This window comes from Haliaeetus leucocephalus, unplaced genomic scaffold (genome assembly GCF_000737465.1).
Source record: "Haliaeetus leucocephalus isolate CR32 unplaced genomic scaffold, Haliaeetus_leucocephalus-4.0 Scaffold439, whole genome shotgun sequence".
NCBI classification, from domain to species: domain Eukaryota; kingdom Metazoa; phylum Chordata; class Aves; order Accipitriformes; family Accipitridae; genus Haliaeetus; species Haliaeetus leucocephalus.
The window spans coordinates 6,894,642-6,914,052 of NW_010972875.1; the positions used below are offsets into that span (position 1 = coordinate 6,894,642).

General features: G+C 37.2%; 1 protein-coding gene across 5 annotated transcripts in view; it reads left to right on the forward strand.

The window, feature by feature from the left end:
- DCUN1D4 (DCN1, defective in cullin neddylation 1, domain containing 4) overlaps nt 1-19,411 on the forward strand; it is a 39,057-nt gene that overhangs the window by 1,137 nt on the left and 18,509 nt on the right. For 2 of the 5 annotated variants that reach the window (XM_010574505.1, XM_010574506.1), the window contains exons 2-5: nt 8,761-8,831; nt 9,757-9,796; nt 15,831-15,860; nt 17,170-17,284. In XM_010574505.1, the coding sequence (XP_010572807.1) occupies nt 8,761-8,831; nt 9,757-9,796; nt 15,831-15,860; nt 17,170-17,284 (256 nt within the window). Of the gene's footprint in view, nt 1-8,681; nt 8,832-9,756; nt 9,797-15,830; nt 15,861-17,169; nt 17,285-19,411 lie in introns of those variants that run through there. The other 3 variants (XM_010574507.1, XM_010574508.1, XM_010574504.1) reach the window with 2 other exon arrangements.

The window sequence follows — 19,411 nt, forward strand, 5'->3', positions numbered from 1 at the left end:
CGGCCGCCTGTTCCGGAGGAGGGTAGGGAGGGCTTTGTCTGTGCCGTCTAGTTTCTGGCTGCGCTTTCAGAGCGGGCGGGACCGTATGCCGTAGGCAGGTTGCCTGGCGTGGGGGGATTGATTGCACACCTGCGTGGCTGCGGGATAGCTGTGGGGTTCAGGAATAGGCTCCGACCCCGTCCGCCGGAGAGATGAGGCTGTCATCCCGAGCACAGAGCTGTCTCGGCAGAGCGATGTTCCCGATTCCCGTGAAATCTCCCAGGAACGTGTTGTCGATGTGCAAGGAGTTGCAGCTCTGAGGCGCTTTATTACTGCAGAACTTGCTTACGGGAAAGATAATGAAAATAGAAGCTTTGATCGCACGTTAATGAACGATGGTCTGACTTTTGGACAAAGTCCTGAAACCAATTATGGGAAGAAGCGCTGCGTAAGGCCTGGATTTTCTTGAATCCTCCTGTGTTTCTCAAAATGAGAGACTGGACAGGGGCAGCCTGGTAGAGGCTCTAAATCGTAAGGTTATATAATTTCTTTAGTGGTTCTGGTTTATTTTACCTTTATATTTAGGGATCATTATATGTCGATGGTTAAGGCGGCTGCCATTAAAGCACTAATAACCGCTTCGTGTTGGAAACGGAAGGATAATTATTCTAGAAAATGCCTTCTGTTCAGTGTCTTTTGTCATGTGCCCTGTCCAAAAAAGGGGGCAAGCCTTCATTATATGCATGTAAGCTACAGTTTTAATATGCCAGTGCTCCCTCATGTAGGGTGTTAAGACTATGTAGTGATTTTTTTTTTTTTTTTTTTTTTAAATTTCTCTGCAGAAAACGAGCACCGTTTCTCAGCCTTCAGCTGTTACTGGCTTCTCTTTAAAAATGTCCTTTGGAATGATTGAATCATCCACTTCAGTACTTTTTTTGGGAGGGTGGGGGTCCAGTTCATGGCCTTGTATATGTGTTATTTTAAATAGGAGTGTTTTCCTAAACTAACTAACTTCATTATCTGTAGCTTCATAGTAGTTGGGTTTTTTCCTCATTGATTTAAATGCTTGAAATGAGAAGTGTTCATAGCATATCTTTACACATACAGTAGTTGGCTTATGATTGTTTCTTGACTGAACATTTCTTTTGAGCCTTCTTTTTGACCCTGCTTACATTCTTATCTGTTCTTATGATATAAACTCCATTAATGCATTTTTGCTGTTTCAGTTTTACTTTCTGAGACTGAATGTACATGTTTCACATTATATGAGAAACATCAACTTTCCTTTTTGCTGTTGCAAATGTTTGCTTAAAAGTTTCTTGCAACTCCAGTAACTATAGTTGGAAATGTCTTCTCTGTGCAAGGCCATGCAATAAGTTGAGTTAGGCAGGTAAACAGTTCCTCTCACTGCTTCTCTTCATTCTGTTGTATCAGGATGATCTTTCATTTGTCTAATTGCAGCACTTTATTTAAATTTATTTTTGTCTGCGTAGTTTTCGTGCTAACTTTAAGTGAATTATTAATCCTGTATTTTCTTTACCTCCCCCCCCCCCTTACTTTGGAGATACTGAAAACAAGGACTTTGGGCTTTTTCAAAGCATTATTTCCTAGTTTTGTTTGTGCCTTCAAGCAGAAGAGGGAAACTTGCTTAATTTGTCTGTCCTGTGCTTGCCAAAAAGCATTGCACCAGGAAGTATGGTACATCCCATGAAAATGTACAACTCTTGTATCCAATTTAAATATTAGAACATTTAATAGTGTGGTTATTTCTTCTACAATAAGTAAGACTACTAACAAGGGCTTCAAGCAGAACCCTTATTTTAAATGTGCCAGCATTTTTCTTATACTGTCCAATTAAGTTTTTCTATTTAAAATCACAGGTCTGAGGTTAAACAGAATTTCTGCTTTTGGCTCATAAAGAGATAGAAATAACTACCAGTTTGTTCAGTGTTCTCTCTCTCTATATAGAGCTGTGTATGTATATATATTGTTGTTAGAGCTACAAGGCTTTAGCTTGCCATTGGGAACCAGCTGGTATGACACATGCTTCTGTGTCGCTTGATGCAGATGTGTGGCTGCACAGACTGTGGGACTCCGTCTACGGCAGCCGCTCATTACTGCCCATTAGCTGTAGATTACTGCTTCCCTTGCTCTACAGGTAAAGTGGTTTGTAGGAGTACTGTCTGATCCACTCAGTCAAATGTATCTGGGTGAGCTCTTACCACTTAAATGTCTAAACTGACATGGCTGATTTTTGCCTGAAGTGGATTAGGGAATGCGCCCATGACCTGTGCTGCTGGCAGAACTGTGGAGTCTGTAACTTTTGGCAGAGAGGAAGAAGCAAACAGCTGGGGCAGTAATGTTTTTGACTGGCATAGCTGTTCCTAGGCTGTTGCAGATCCATCATGTTGTATACCAGATCTGCATGGTGCTGGATACCCTAGTAGTGCACATTTGACAGGGTTGCATTTCTGCTGAATTAGCTAGAGCACGAGATACAAAGTTTTTATTAGCTTTATGCCCTTTGTAGGATGACAGATGACACCTAATCTGGCATGAAGTTAAGAGTAGTGCTGGCAAACAACTCTCAGGCCATAGCAGCCGATGTTGGAAAACTCACACTTTTTTTAATTAATTTGATGGTAGAGTAAGAGTTAGTCTGGATGAACACTTTGTATCAAATGGGTGTAAAATTGGTTCATTGTATTAAATGCTTTGTAGCTCAATTTCCTGTATTTCTGAATTGTAAACTGAAAGAATGTCTGTTCACAGTCTTAGTAACGTGGAATCACTGAAATGCTGTTTGATTTGGTAATACATGCTTTAGAAGCAGATTTAAATTAGCTGTAATTATCCACTGCTTTTACTCATTCTTTTCCAACTGCGGCTGGTCACTCCAGCTTTATTATATGCTGGCAAGAATCTCCATTGGGAATGGTTATCAAATACATTTAGTAGGTACACAAGTGGTATTTGCAGCAACAGAAACAGATGTTTTGCACTAGAAATACACTTAGTGTTAGGTCTTTCTATAAAAAACAAAATACCCAACCAGCCCCGCCCCCCCCCCCCCCAGACCCCCGTGAGCCAGCGTGCAGGGTTTTTTATCCTGTGCGTTAGTATAGCATACGTTAGCATAGCTCTTACTAGTTCAGAGTCAGTTTAAGGTAGATGGAAATGCATTCAAACTAAAGTAACAGTTACACAACTTTTGCACTGCTTAAATTGCTCTAAAATTTTTAGTGAACTTTAAACTGCAGTAGGTCTCTCTGTAAACAAGCTTTCAGATCAGGGTACTTTTTAAATATCTAGGTAGAATAAGGATTTGTTCCCATGGGGGGGGGGGGAAGATTAATGCTTTTCCCTATCTATGTACCATGCAGTAATTTTAAAATATTTTGTTGCAGATAAAATGAGTGACTGATTACATGTGGTAATACCAAATGTTAGAGTTGAATGTGAATGTTTACATTAAAATGATAAGTGGTTTTTAGTGTCTTGTCGTTTCAGCCACATTTTGTTGTTTGGGGTTTTTGTAGTGTTTTCTTTTTAGTAGCTTAAGTCACTCTGTGTTTTGTTTCAGAACATTTTAGGCTGTTGTGCTTGGAAAATGTACACAAATTTGCAACTGTGGGTTTGGATACCGCTGCTGTCAGCAGTAGCTCTGAGCTTGATGCGTCTCTGTATGCATATATGCAGGAGAAACATCCTGCAGCACCATGTCTTTAGCTCTAATGGCTAGGTCCTGTTGCTCCTCAAGCTAGGATGGATCATCCCACTTCTCTTTCCATTTAGTTGCATGTCCTTACTGTCCAGGCTGGAATTCATTTGATTTTTCTTACTTTCTGAATCATGCCCCATGTTCAACCCCATGAAATCAAGGGAGACCCTACTTTTCAAGCCTGTTCTTCTCTGCCTCCCCTGCATGCTTGCTCTTGCATTACAGACTGGGAGAGAGGTCTCTTCTGCAGGCTGCCCCTGCTAAAGGGTGTCACTGCCTGTGCAGATTCAGCTACGGACACAGTGGAAATGAATTCTTAATCCTATCTTCAACAGGAATGCAGACTCAGCTCCTAGCTGCTCTGTACTGCAGTTTGGGAATATCAGTTTTTAGGTGTGTTGTGATGTTTTTGTGTAAATGAAAATAAAACTGATTGCATGTTTTTCTCTTGTTTTCTGCATTTAGTAATGAATATAGAATTTCTGCTTCCTGAATAGAAGTACTGAAGGCTTTTGCCAAATGTAGGTTTCAGATCTGAACTTCTAAGTTCATTAATCAATATAAATAGTCTTACTGTTAGGATAATTCTGTAAGTAGACTACAGAGCATGGTTCATAGAAGATTAAATGATTCTTTTTTGGATAAGTAAAGTTTATTTAAAACTAATTAAGAAGACACTACTTTGAACTATTATTTCCAGTACTACTACAAGTTTTCTCCAGTTGTATTATTTGAAACCAAGGAAACCAATTAAAAAAAGTAAAAGCATAAACATTCCATTTTAATTTTCAGGAATGAGTCTGCCTAGTATGTGTTTTCCATCTAATTTTTTTCTGAGAATGTTACAGAAGATTACCCACAATATTTGTATTGAGTCAGATACATCTTAGCAGTAATAAAAATTATTGCTATGACTACTTCCACACTTAATTTTTAATACAGAGTTGTATCTATAGCATTTATATGGCATCTCTATCTAGGATAAATATTTTTAGACCTACTGTAACTGTGAGGTTTTGTATAGACTTTCTTTTTGCTCAGAAAAATAATCTAGTACCTTTTAAAGGAAACTTGGAGTCAGCTGCTGATCTGGTTTAGTACTATTGTTAATTTTTTACTAGGTTTTTAGTAGATTGTAGTGCACCCTGGAGCTGTGTTTTGTCCAAGCTTTAAAGTGATAATTTTGACAGCAGGAACTAAGTTAAAGTTTTCATTCAGGCGGGTACATGTCTATGTGTGAGTCGGTGCATAGGCAGAAATTCTCTTCTCTTTTTTTTTTTTTTTTTTTAGGTGTTCACTTGTGGTTTCACTTGAATAGTTTGGCAACACATCATTCCCTCCAATAAAAAATTGGACTTGACCTTTAAAGTTTTTTCATTTCAGATAGGAAAGTAGCGTATTGAAGTTCAGTTAACCTGTATCATTTGCTTATAATTGAGGCTTTTGTTTGTTCATTGTGTTTCATATGTTTGTCTTAATGAAGGGGTATAGAATGATTTTTGTCTAGTTTGTTATGGAAGCAAGCCCAGCTAGCTCTTGTTTCTTTTGCCTCTCCGTAACTGTCAGGTCCGTAGGGTAAACCTTAATCTATAATATTTTAAAAGTTATTTTTAAACTATTAGCTTTTTACTTTTATATTGTATATGATCATGACTAATTGACTAACCCAGACTTTAACACTTAAGTGTTAATGATAAACTGCAGACAAAGTTTAAATTCCATGGTCTTAGGTTGGCTCTGGCATTTTTCTTTCCAGATTCTGGATTTGCAATTATTTTACGCAGATTTTTTTTTCTTTAGCCGTTACATTCTGAATTATAGCACAGTATTTAATACCATTTGGAATTTCCGTTGCTTCAATCATTGCTAAAGATAAGCTAACATCTGCATGAAAAATAATGTAATCAACAAAATACATACACTTGTTTGACATGCACCTCTTAAGTCTTAGCAAACATTCCAGCACATCTGTTTTCAGTATTCACAACGGCAAGCAGGTTTTTGTCTTCTGATCCCAGGGCAATAAACTGTGTGATACTTTGCTGTAAAATATTTTTTTTCTGCAAGAAAAAACCAAAATATTTTCAGGCCAGTTCATGTGCTTTGAAACTTGTATTCATGTGAAAAATAACTTCACACTTGATGGCTTTTTTCATGTAAAGCTCTTGCAACCAGCTGTTGAGTGTGTAGCTTCATGTGATATATCACTCTTCTCACAGTGGGGCTTGGATGGACGGTTTATGTGACTTAACACCGCTGCTGCCACAAGAGACTATTTTGCTCCCACTTGGGAGGACCTTTCCTGTTTCTTGCTCTAACTCTGCTTATCTGGTGTTAAACCTCCTTGCTGATCCGATTCAGACCACTGAGCTGGCAGGGTTGGTTTGTTTATATTTTTTGTGGATAAGATTCCTGGGGTAGTGGGCTGACCAAGGCAGAGGGTGGGCACAGTGGCTGCATAAGCAAGTGTGGAAGTTCGGGAGGGGGAGAGGAGACAGTGTGTTCCTGAAGCACAGAATTGCAGCCAGCTGTTCAATCACTTGCTTGTCTTGTTGACTATGCCGTTGTCCCTTTGCTAATTTTCAAGATGGTGTTACTTGAGCATGGGAGGGTTTTTTTGGATTCTGTTTCTTCAAAACCATTTTTTTTCAAAATATGCCTTTTCAGTGGCATAGGATACTTTGTGTATCTTCCTTGTAATACATATACAGCAGACACTGTGACCAGTTGAGAAGGTGACTTGAGCTGTAGTGCAACTTCCCTAATTCATTGCCTGCTGCTCCTGTTTGCTTTTGTAACAGTTACTGTACAAGAAGCCTGTTTTCCCTTTTGGATAATATCCCTACTTTGCAAGCTTTCCCTGTGGAAGAGAGAGAACTTTGGACTTTGGTCTTCTGTATTCATATGGATAAACCAGTTTTTGAGGAACTACGGTGTGACACTTGTAGTACAAGACCTGTAAAAAATATATTTGTGTAACCCCTCTAAGTCCATTGTAATTATGTAAGCTATTTTTGAAGTAACAGCTTAAAATTGTGAGGATATTTCCAGTGGATGTGTGAAACATACTGGTATGAATTCTGTGTTTTGAAGTGCCTAGGAATGTTTATTTCAAAGGAGATACCTAATATATATAATCCTAATTTTAAAATATTTTTTCTGTTGTTTTTAAAAGTACCACCTAAAATTATTGTTTAATATTAGTTTACGATAAAGTATTTGCTCAGTGTTCTCAGCTCGTTACCTCTAGGTATAACTGGTTTCTCTAAAGACTCGTGTTCTTTGTAGAATTTAGGCTGAGCAACAAGGGAAATTTTAAAATTCATATTCCAGAAAGCTTAGTCTGGTCTGGCAGTTAACAAAATAAATCTTACCTTTTAATCTTGCCCTTCTTAGAATTGGTTTTATGTTCCCCCTCTTCTCCCCCACTCCCCCCCCCCTTTTTTTTTAATTCATTTGTGTTGAATTGAAGGTTGGCTAAGAAACTCAGGGTTGGTTTTTTGCAGAATGGTTCTGCTTAGTATTGTTTGACTAACAAAAATGGAACTTTATTGAGCACTTAATGCAGGAAAAAATCTAGCACACTGTTCAAGATGTGACATCTTCCTATCATACCTCGGTAAGAAGATCTGGACTGTCTTTGACTTCATATAGATAAGTATATCTAAAGTTGGAAACTCCATCTTTGGCACTTCTGACTTACAGAAATTGTATTGCTGTGGTGGTGGTTTGGGGACAACACATTAAGAAATAGGTAGCAATTAGTGAAATGATATTCTTTAGCTAACATAATAAATGTGGTTCACTGACTTGAGGATCTGACTTGGGGATCTGATATTTAATGACTTGTTTATCGTTAGATTCTGGGTCACCTTAACTATATTTTGAGAGCGTTCGTTTGAAATGGTAGGGATGGAAATGTGGGAATGATGGTTTTGACCTTACCTGCATCTTGTATCAGCTACTCGGCAAAGCCAAATTAAATGTCTCACAGTAGAAATTCTTTAATGCATTAACTGGGTGGTGACACTACACACATACAGCTTTTCATGTGTGGAAGAATTTTGCTTGAAATACATTGCTTGTCATATAGTACATGTGTCTGTCTAATTAGAGTGGTTTTGTGCACAAGTTCTAGTGAGGTAGCTAGTTTACTTTTAGTTTAAATGGAAATATTGTATAGTAGTTGGTTCTCTTTGATCCCTGTCAGCTGGTCTGTGTCCAGCTTCTGAGATTCTTGTTGGTTTGCATGCTGTCTGGCTCAATCACAGTTGATCTTTTTTGTAAATTACTTATTTTCTAGTTTTGTCCTTGACACATTTCTAGCAACAATAGGGAATTTAAGAGAATAAAGAAAAATTAGTCTCTCACTTTTTTGCAACTGAAGCAAACTCAAGTGTTTTATTTTTGGAGCATGGAAGGAAACTTAACATCATGCTATGGCTTCTTTCATGAAGTGTCAGAATATTTTATTTTTGGTGTTACTGGCTGTGGTCTTAACAGCTGCTGTATTGTGACCTTTGGTTCGTTATACAAAACTCGTGTCAACTTTGTAAGTGTATTCCAGTCATTTACTTTTACAAGGAAGTTAGTATAAAGGCCAGTATGTGTGTATTAATAAAATGATCTTTTTAAAAAACTAGCATTTTTAGTAATGATTTTAGAATGTTACATGGTACTTAAATTGGTTTTGGAATAGATGGAACAAAAGGACTGCATAGCATGGAAATCGTAATGATTCCCAATTTAAAGGAGAAAAGTTGTAAATATTTATTTTTTGATTTTTTTAATATAATTTTGTGTTTAGCTACAGTTAGCTATAGTTCTATTTTGCTGAGAGTCATCCATGCCTTAAGAAAAATGCACGTGTAGGGTATCTTTTGCACATTTCACTTACTGATTCCCCTTGGTGTTGAAAATGTTGATGCTGAAAAAGTGTTGAGATGGCTTTTATTTTATAGTTGTGTGATGATTTTATTAAATGACCAGAACATACGAAGGTCTTGGTTGCTACAGCTGGAAACCAGAGAGTTTAAAACTTTTTTTTTCCCCCCCTCTAGATTTTCAACTGAATTCTCACCTATCAACACTGGCAAATATTCACAAGATTTACCACACCCTCAATAGGCTGGTAATGACTTGCCATTTTCTCTCAGCAGAATAGCTAGGGCTTTAGTTCAGCATGTTTCATGATTGAAATCATTAAGTGATTACACTTTTAAAAACTATGTCTGCCTTTTTGTATGAGACACTCTTAGTGTTGAATCCGTTAAGAGATAAGCAGTGTTAGTAAAAGGTGAAAGATTATACTCCGGGGGTCACAGTGGAGTTTGAGCGCTGTTCACCGCAACATTGGATTTAGATGTTGTCTCCATAGAAGAAGCTTTCCTAGATATATCAAATAATGGTAATCATAATCGTTATCCAATTTCTTACAGTTCTTGTGGAAAACACATTGAACAAGCAAGCTGTCCTCTTAAAAGCATGCAAAGAGTGAAACAAGATTTTTTTTTGAAGACTGTCCCTGCTTGTTTGCTGTGCATTTACATTTGTTTTATTGCAACCATAGCTGGAAATGCCAATATGGCTTCTGTTTGTAAACTGCAAATTTTGTGGAAAAGACACTGCCTAAAAAAGGGGGTAACTCATTTCCAAGATTTCAGTTGGTTTTTAATCAGTTTTCTTTAGAACACGTATGTGTGTTCATCCTTAATCAAAGCCATTTCTGTGGTAAACGGTCAATTCAATCTTTCTAATGCTGCATTTATTAATGGATTTGTTCAATACAACAATGCAAAATTCCCCATCCAATGGATGGTTATTTCCACTCTTGAAACAGTTTGATAAGTTTTTGATAAAAAAATTTAAAAAATATTTTTCAAATTATTTAAAGATTATCCTTGAACTTTTTAGATAAATGTGAACTGAAAATGCAAAGGCTCTGCAGTCTTAGCTAGATGCTCCTTAAATAATTAATATAAAATAAAGGTTAAGAACATTACTGAACAATGAAGATCACCATCTTGTTTAACTGTATCATTCCTGCTCTCTTGCAGAATCTGACAGAGGACGTTGGTCAAGACGATCACCAGACAGGTATTTAATAGGGATGTAGCGGAAATACATTGAAACAATTTAAACATACTTCATCAAAGAAGTCTCTCTAACATCACTGAAAACTGAATTTTAGAAAACTAAAGGAGTTTTAGAAAACAAGTGCCAGGATTTTTTAAAGTTTTCTTCAAGATAGATGTTCATGCTTTTAATTTATCCAGTTGTGAAAGACTCGCACAGGTTTCAGCAGTATTTGTCATTTTACTATTTCTTGGTGTAAGTACTTTAGAAGACTTCATGAAAAAATTCTCTCACTCCTTGGACTCAACCCATTAGACTAGCAGAATATCCATGTTCTTACAGTGTTTTGACTCTTGAAAGAGCACTTGTGAGAACAGAGCAGAAGCAAGACCTCTTGTGGCTATTGTGATGCCTGTGACCGAGTTTAAATGCTGTGCTCCAAACAACCCAGTTTTTTTCTTGAGTGGTTTTGCTGCAGGTTGTTCCTGTTTCTTGTGCAGATTTTCAGTCAATGTCTAAGGGCTATTTGTTAGTCCAGATCTGTTTTCTGTTCAATAAAATGTCATCGTTTTTCGAGGCCTTCATCTCAGGTGCCTAGTACTAGTGTGCTGCCATTCTTGATTCATCAGCATTTGTGCTTTGTGACTTGATATCTTGCAACATTTGTTACCTCCTTTTGTGCTTGTTACTTATGAACTGGCGTCTTCCTTGATTTCTTTTTCTTCCTTCCTTTCTGTGTTTCAGGCATGATACCTAAGGAGGAAGGAAAATAACTTACTGGCTTCAAGCCCTGATCACTCAGCAGAACTGTTCTTTAAAACTGACCATATCTGTCCTACCATCTGTCTCAAAGTTTTTCTCTATCCTGAGGTGCTGGCTATGTTTGCTGATGTTACCTTGAGCACTTAAGAAAGTGGAGAGAGCTGTCAGCTCCTCCTGGAGATTTCTGGGACACACAAATCTAGCACGCTCTTAGCCTAGAGCAATGAGAAGAGAGGCATAGGACTGCATTGTTTGGGATCGGACAGAGCTCACTTAGGGCTTATGTACCCTCCTCCGTACTGTGACAGGTGACGTTGTTTCATAGTTGAAGTATCTTACCCTAGCCACAAAAGGCTTCTATCAAATATTTACCTTCAGCGTGGTTAGTGATTTGATACTTGAAGTTAGCTGATCGTGTAAATGAAAAACCTGTGCAAAAGAGGTTGAGGCAGGTAGTTCAAGACAAGAGGTTTTATTGTCCGTATGTTAGAACTGATGTCCTCTCCCATCTCCTGGAGACTTGAAATTTTCCCCTTTGTGATCCAGGTGCTCAAACTAAACAGATACATACTGATTTAATGTATGAAAATACATTCCATAATCTTTGTTTACTTTTGATCACAAAAAGCTGTTGTGAAGCACTGAGGTAGTCCCCTTCTGTCACTAATCAATCAATAAGACTCGGTATGCCAAAGGTATTTTGAATTTGTCTTATCTCTTGCCTAGGACTTCTATCATATAGGTCAGTGTAAGAAATCAGCCTCAGAGCTCTCATTATCTCTATTGGAAGGTGTTTGAGCATGTTACTGGTTTTGATGAACTGCTTTATACTGACACTCATGGTTATCCTATTGCCTGCATTGTGTTGTTTGAATTAAGCTGTTTCAAAAGCTTAAACACGCCCATTGATGAGTTTGGGCACAGAATCCCAGTGAAGAGTGTAATTTTTTACAATAGTTGTAGAACCTTTCAAACCAGGAACAGGTATGAAATGAGAACTGAAAGTAGAAGTTGATACCGGCAGGCTCCTCATCTTCAGATTTTGTTCCAGTATTTCTTATGCTTCTGCCCTTTATGTCTCCTTGTAGAAAAAGGTGAAGCCCTGATGTTTGCGTAACTTCCAGGTGAATTCACTCAAAATGTGTGCTTGGTTTTCCTCATAGGAGGACAAATACACATGCATGGAGCTATTTTGGCCATTGTGAATATAGTAGAGTGAAGTCTCCAGTGTCCATTTTGTTTGGGACTTGACACTTCTGAAACATCTTACTGGAGAGCCTTATGTGAATCTAAAAAGAATTGCTTTGCAATTGTTGATTTCGATGTGCCTAAATTTTTGGAACTTCTATTTTCCAGTATTACTGACTGCATAGTAAGACGTGTTAAGACCTATTAATTTTGTTACGCAATTTATAGAACTGCATAGATGCTGTGAATTTGAGATTTATATCCAGAATTCATTTGAAAGTCATGTTAATAACTCTGTTGCAGAAGATTCTTTGAGAGTTGCCAAACTCATCTAAAGGTGATTTTTTTTTTTTTTAGAGATTTTTTTTTTTTTCTTTACACTGAATCTTCTGAAGTAAGCTTTATCCTTATAGATTACTATTCATTTTCTGATACAACTATCCTGGTTAATGTTATTATATCGTGGGCCCTGCTTTTGGCATGACTTAATAAATGCATATCTAAATTTGGTTGAGAATTCTAAAAGCTATTTAAAAAACGTGAGTATTTCAATTTTAGGTTAATATTTATAATGAGCTTTTAATGCATATTACATTTATTTCAAAACAGTTGTTTCTGAGCTAACAATAAATGTGCTGGACATCTAAATTATTTTAAGTAAATTATATCTTTTCTAAGTATTAGCCAGATTTCTTTTCTGGAACCAGATCTTAAATATCTAGGAGCTAGAGGGTGGCAGTTTCAAAATTCCTTCAGTGATTTGGGAGCTAAGATGGACCTCGCTTCAAAATTCCAGTCACCTATAATGATTACAGTCTCATAAAATGTGTTAGCATTCAGTGTGCATATATATCTGAAAAATAAGGTAGGCTGTCTATGTGTCATGGGCCTTTGGCTTTCCAGCTGTCTGTAGGGGTAAGAAAAGCAGGCATTCAGATTCTGTAAACAATTTCTTTTTCTTCTAGTATGTATATGCATTAACTTGGAAAACTCTTTCTCTAGAATTTGAAATAATAGTTGTTTTTATGTCATAACTACAAATCTAGTAACTTGTTAATAGCTTAAAGTCATGATTTGGTTGTTAAATTGTGACTTATTTACCTATCCAGACTAAAATATCTTCAAAAATAAAAGTACACTTCCTGTTGTCACCTGGCTTGTTTAAAAGAACGAGGTAATGTCTTCAACAAAAGCAAGGCTTCATTGCTGTTCTTGAAGCTTGTAGGGGGAAAAAAAATTGCTTTTGCCTCCTTCATTTTTTTTTGTTGTTTTAGAGAAGAAAACCCTCTTGAGTCCAAAGCACTTCTCTAGTGTGGAATTCAAGATAGAGAAGATGATTTTTCCTTTTACAACAAGATTGCAAACTATTTGGTGTTTTGATGAGTATCTTAGTTTTCTCATCTTGTATCTGAAAAATTATGATTGTTAACTGTGCTTGTGGTGGTCTTGTTGCATCATTAAGCAAGCAGCTATATCTTTCCAATTGCTTCAGCTTTCACAGTTTCTAATTATTTTTCCTTTGAAACATCCCTCTACCTAAGCATCAGAAGAGCAGGATTATTCACAGGCATTATCTAGAGAGAAGGTGAAAATTACATGTCTGTAAATCACTTCTGTAGGGACACAGCTTGTAGAATTCTTATTTATTGACCTCTGTTTTTTGTTTGTTCCGGTTTTGTTCCTATTCTAGGAGTGTCCCTCTCTTGCAGTGATTATCTTGCATATTGTTTTAAATTTCTTAGGGTGAATTTTAGCTCTTGAGTTGATATTTCCCTTTGGTAGCTTTGTCTCCTGCAAATTTGGAAGTACTGAATAGAACGTTTGGCAAACAACATTTATACTCGGCAGGCTTTTGGCTGATGGTGGCCTATTCAGCAGCCATTTGGAGGCTCTACCTTGCAAATGCTAGCTTCAAGTGTCAAAAAAACAGTGAGAACTAGGAAGGTTCTGCCAATCTTGAGTTGAGACCCAGGAGTAAGAAACTTTGAAGATAATCACATCAGAGAAGCTGCACTTGGTAAGTAAAGTTCCTGTTAAACTTTGCATGAAGTCAGAGGGAGCTGCATGTTCGTTTGCAGATGATCAGACCTTTGAGAAGTGAAATTAGTTGTGAAAGGCTAGACCTAGAAATTACATTTAGAATTAGAAAGCTCTGTGTAGGAAAGGTTAATATTGATGCTACTTGGTGAGCTATACTGTAAAATAAGAAATGGCAAGAATTTAAGTAAAAAACCCCAAACTCTGATAGGTTTTAGCTTTAGATGGAAATAAAAGGTAGAAATATTCTGTTGGTTTAACTTTCAGAATTTGTTACAGAGAAATTATAACTGCCCTTCAAATTCAGTATACTGAGTCCATTAACAAAAGGAAATACTTTTAAAGTAATGTTCCTATACTGTGTTTAGAGTTTAGAGATCATTCAACAGTTAAAACATAGTGAAGACTTGGTCCAGGCCTCAGTTATTAAGATGTTAAATCTCTGAAAGCATGTACAATATGTTTGTCCAGCTGGTGTCTCTGTGTGTGTGTTTGTGCGTGAAGGCGGTATATGTGTGCATTTAATAGCCACTTAATAACTTCTGAGCTATCTCTTTTCTTCCCTTTTCTGTCAGTTTGAGAGCTGCAACTAGATACATTCAAACCAAGAAAGGGTACAAGTTTTGCGTATAAGTTATTGGAGAAATTGGGTTATGGTGAATTCTATTATAACTTTAAGCCTTTAAAACAAGTTCAGCGATCTTCCTAAAAATGTCCTATCATTTAATGAGGAAAAGACTTAGAGCAGGAATTCTTGGGTTAAATTCTTCGGTTTGTATGGGGTTGCAGATCTGACAAAATGATTTTCCTGTTCTATAACTGTTTTATTTTTACTTTTATTTATATTATTTTCATCTTTTGCTATGCTTCTCTTTTCACAGAGGCCTTGCATATTTATTTTCCCAATCAAATAACCAGTAAACTGGACAAACCCTGGTGGGGAGAGGGTGGGTTGGTGGGTTTTCTTTCATTTTACCAGCATCCAATGCCTGTGGCCATCATAAATAGATTTTTTTTTTTTTTTAATAGAAAGGCATTTAAAAAATAATCAAATTGCTCTCAAAGGAATGAGATAGCTACAGGTTGTACTCAAGTACATACATATTTTCCAAAACAAGGTGTTCATTAGGACATGTTTTCATTTGTTAAGTTTAGCGTGTGTCTGAGTCTGCTGGCTGTCTCTAGCCATCTGTGAAGTTCTGCTGTCATCTTAAGTGTTTTTAGTTTGTGTAGGTTTTAAAAAAATACTGGCAGAGTCTTTAGAAATTTGATCTAAAAAGCCATAAATCATCACACTTCCAATAACTTACCAGAATACAATTTTGCAGTATCATTAATTTGCAGGATGAAACAAATAACATTGAGCAGGTCAGGTTCCTTAGTTTCTTTAATCTGGTTAGTTAAGTGCATCGGGCATACTGTGAGTTTTTGATGGTCTCTGGCTTACCTGTTTCAAATATATCTGATATTGGTGAGAAGGTAAATAATATTATTGTTAATTTCCTTTTGTAACATATTCTGGATAGTGCTTCTAGAAGTATATTCTTCTGACACAACCATTATGATTCTTTCATGTGATAGTAGTTTATGGAGTATAATGCTTGAAGTTTTTTGATAACTAGTTAAATTATAATTTGAATTTACAGTACTCTTAAAACTTTCTTTCTAAAAGATAGTGTGGGTATGGCCATGCTTTCCTGGGAGGATACTGGCGTGGGGGAGCTTCAGGGTAAAAAAAAAAACCAAAACAAAACCAAAAAAACCACAGAATATATAGGAAGAATTTTTGAACTGTAAAGAGTATTTCTTGAACTAGGGAGATAATTTTCTTCTTAATAGAAATGAATATAAAGGTAAGACCAAAGAAGGCATACTAAGTGCAAAAGCTCTTTTAGTTGAAACCAAATTAGTTCACCTTGATGTAAAAACTGGTTTGAACATCTTGCCTAATACTAGAATAATCCATAGTTTCATATGCATAATAGTTTCAGTGCATGTTTAAAATAAAGTACATGTAGCAAAGCCTGTGAGGCTGTAAGGTTCCTTACATGTGTTTCTCCTATAACAGGAGAGAGACTTTCAAAGATACGAAGAATAGGTAAGCAAAAGATTGCTGTTAGTATTTGTTGGGAATTGGGCCTCTATGATTTCAGTCTGCTCCCTTGGTGTCAAAAAGTAGAAGTTTCATTGCTTGCTTCTGTGCTGTGATTTAAAATAAAAGATTTTGTGGGCATCTTAATAAAGCATAGCTAAACTTGGATGCTGTTGAAGCTAAGAGAAGGTAGCTTAGGCATGCTGGAGTTCTTCATATTTTCTTGCAAGTTTCCTTGGCATTGCTTTGCGGCTGGATTTTTGTACCTCACCTCTCTCTTCCTTTCCTTTTAAATTTCTCTGCATAACACTTAGAGCTTTGATAGCTCTTTGAGCTGCTCTTACACACACCTTTCTCAGGTGTCAATGTGGTCTTCAGTATATGAAAGTAGGACAAAATTTTGCCTGGAGTGTTAGCCTACTGTTTTCATGAGACAGCAAAGGCAATTTAACAACTTGCTGTGGTCAAAAGGGCTGGTCCTGTGCTCTTTCTTGTGCTAATATACAGAAAGTTGTTATTCTTTTTTGCTTGGGTGAATTATCTACAGGTTTGGTGAGCTGGATTGGCACACTGAAGAGTCACCAGAGACATAGGAGTATGTAGTTGAGAGAAGGGAAGGGAAAGACTGCCACTTGATTTGCATCAGTGTCTTGAATTGGCTGTTTCCTACTTGGGGACCTTCATACTTTGAGAACTGTCCAGTTCAAATGATCCAGCCAGCCACTTATTTTTTTCCCCTAGTGGCTGCTGAATGTCTCTTCCCCACCCAACTGCCCCCCCCCCCCCAAAAAAAGAAAGAAAAGAAACAAAAAAAACCCCCAAAACAAAGAACAAACAAAAAAATCTTTCCTACCCCTTGCTCTCTGTATCACAAAAAACTTGGGGCTTAAAAATAAAAAGGTTCTGTTTTCTAGAGGTAGGTGCTCTAGTTTTTGAGTCACGTCTGTATTTCCTACAGTAACGAATGACTCTTAGAAGTTCTGATTTGAATAAATGACTAAAAATAAGGATGCCTTTTTGAGGACTTAAAATACTTAGGGTAGTCTCAGTTCTTGCCTTTTGTTAGACCGAAGTAGCACTAGCACTGCTGTACATTTTGGTATAGTGCTTTTGGCCTTAACTGAAATCTGGTCATAGAACACCATGTAAAAGTGAGATGGATTTTGCTATTGAAAGGAGACATTTCTTTTGTAATCTTTAAATCCACTAACCTCCTCCCTTCCCTTCCCTTTGTAATATGCCTATTAGTGGACACAGTTTAACTGGTCTGCAACAGTTTCATTTCTTGTACTGGTGTTTTTAATTCCCTCTGTAGGAAGTCTTCGGTCTTGCAGTTCATCAGACTGCTTTAGTAAAGTGATGCCTCCAAGGAAAAAGAGGAGACCTGCAGCAGGAGATGATTTATCTGCTAAGAAAAGTAGACATGATGGGTATGTCATCTTACCATGAGCTAAGACTGATGGAATATCTAAAGTTCAACAGCTGATATGATCATGTTTTTAAATACTAATGGAAATGGTATTCAAATTTGCTTGGTTTCTTGATGTGGAACCATAGCCTGTGATTGAACGGTGGGATATTAATAAGCACATCTAGGTTCAGTTTCCATCTCGCCTTTTTCGAGTTGTACAAGAAGCTTGTAGGGAACTTCTGCTTGCTCTATTTTGCCAGCTGTCAAAATAGACATACTTGTTTGTTCAAAAACAACTTCTAAGAGATGCAATAATATCTTCCTGTATACATGCATAAGATCTGTATTGGGCATTCTCAATCTACAGCCTGTCAGAAAAGTGGCTGTAGTTGTAGCCCACTCGGCTCTTACCTGAAGTCCTGCTAGTCTCTCCCTGTCATGTACTGATTTGATGCTGATCATGTGAAGATTGCCCAGGCAAGGTGATAGCCGGTGGTGGAGTGGTGATTGAGGTGGTGCTGCTCAGCTTCCCTCTGGGCAACAGAAGCACAAGTGGGTTATAACTGTGTGCATGAGCAGTGTATTCTTTTGGCATAGGTGTTGCATAGCTGAGACTTCTGCAAGTGTTGGATTTTCAGTATGTGTATGTTCAGTCAGCCTCAGTCATTCAGAAACCATTGAATGTGCTTCTTTTGTGCAAGATAGTCACTATTTATGTGCAGTGAATTCAGAACTTGTGGGAGTACAGGACTGTACAGTCCTGCGTGATAGGTGCAGGACTATCCTGACGTTGAAAAGTGACGTATACAGCCAGAAAGTTTGGTTGCCACTGCATCAGTCAGTAGAATTTGAGCTCTGTTACATTCATGTATTACCGGTGACTCAGAAAACACTGCTTCCATAACAAGTATCTTTAGGAAGGTAAAAAGATGCATTTCTCTCCTGTCAGCCTGAAATCAGGCTGGGTGCTTTGCTTTTTATTCTCTAGCATGAGTCAGAAAAATGCTGGTAGCCAAATTAAGCCTCTGGTTATGCTTCTCTAACTCCATTGTGTTTAATAGGGTTGCACAACTGTAGCTGCACTGGAATTTATTAAATGATCTGTTGATGCAGAAGAAAAAAGAAGATTTCAACTCTCCCTTTCATTGCTTTGCATACATAACACTATAAAGAACAAAAAAGCAGTACATGTTCTTAATATATTTTTTTACTGCTTTTCAGAAATAATTAAATATAAAAGCTAAATAGTTGATAGAGGACATTACAGCTTATTCAGAGATATGCATACAATATGGAAGTGAAATGAGGACAAAGTTTCTAGAATCGAAGTAGAGCGGTTCACGAAATTTAACTCCACCTTCTTTTGCCAAGACACTGATGGTAAAACAAAATAACCCAAACCCCCTAGAAAGTAAGGTTGTCTGCAAGTAAGAGATACTGATTTATGTAATTCAAGAAATTTATGAGAAACTGATTTCTTACTCTATCAGTAGTGTGTATATATATAATAACAACAACATAATAATCATTAGGAGCTTTTTGAAAGCATACGTTGAAGGATTTTTTTTTTATTTATATCTGCCTTTCAGTTTATAACTAATGGATCTAGTTGTCATTCTACTGCTATGTAAGGCTTTATTAAAAAGGAAGACGTCAGCCTGCTTTTAGAAGCGGAGGTGAAACCAGATCTGCCCATCATGGGCCACAGGGGAATATCCTTCTCTGATGTGGTTCCAATTTTTATCTGTCTTCCTTCTAAAGGTTTTTGGGCTTTCTCTGCTTCCCAGTGTATAAGTTTCTTTTGTTTTGGTCTTCAAGAAAACAGTTTTTATTTCAGCATGGCTGGCAATATGAAATCATTTGCTGAACATTCAGTGCAGACTTGGAGCTTTATTTTCTTTCAAAGAAGGATTTCTTCAGATTTGGCTTATGCCCCTGTAACCTTCTGTGAACAAGTTATACAAAGAGCAAGCTGTCTGCTACTTCCATGGTTGTTTGTCAGGCAGAGCTCATGCCTGTCATGTTTGGTCTTTGGAGGTCAGACATTTCAGTTTGTCAAGCAGAAATCAATCTGAAATCAGGAACCTTTACAGCGGTGTGCTGTAGCAGACCTAGTTATTTTCAAAGCTGTTTCCCCTTACATAGT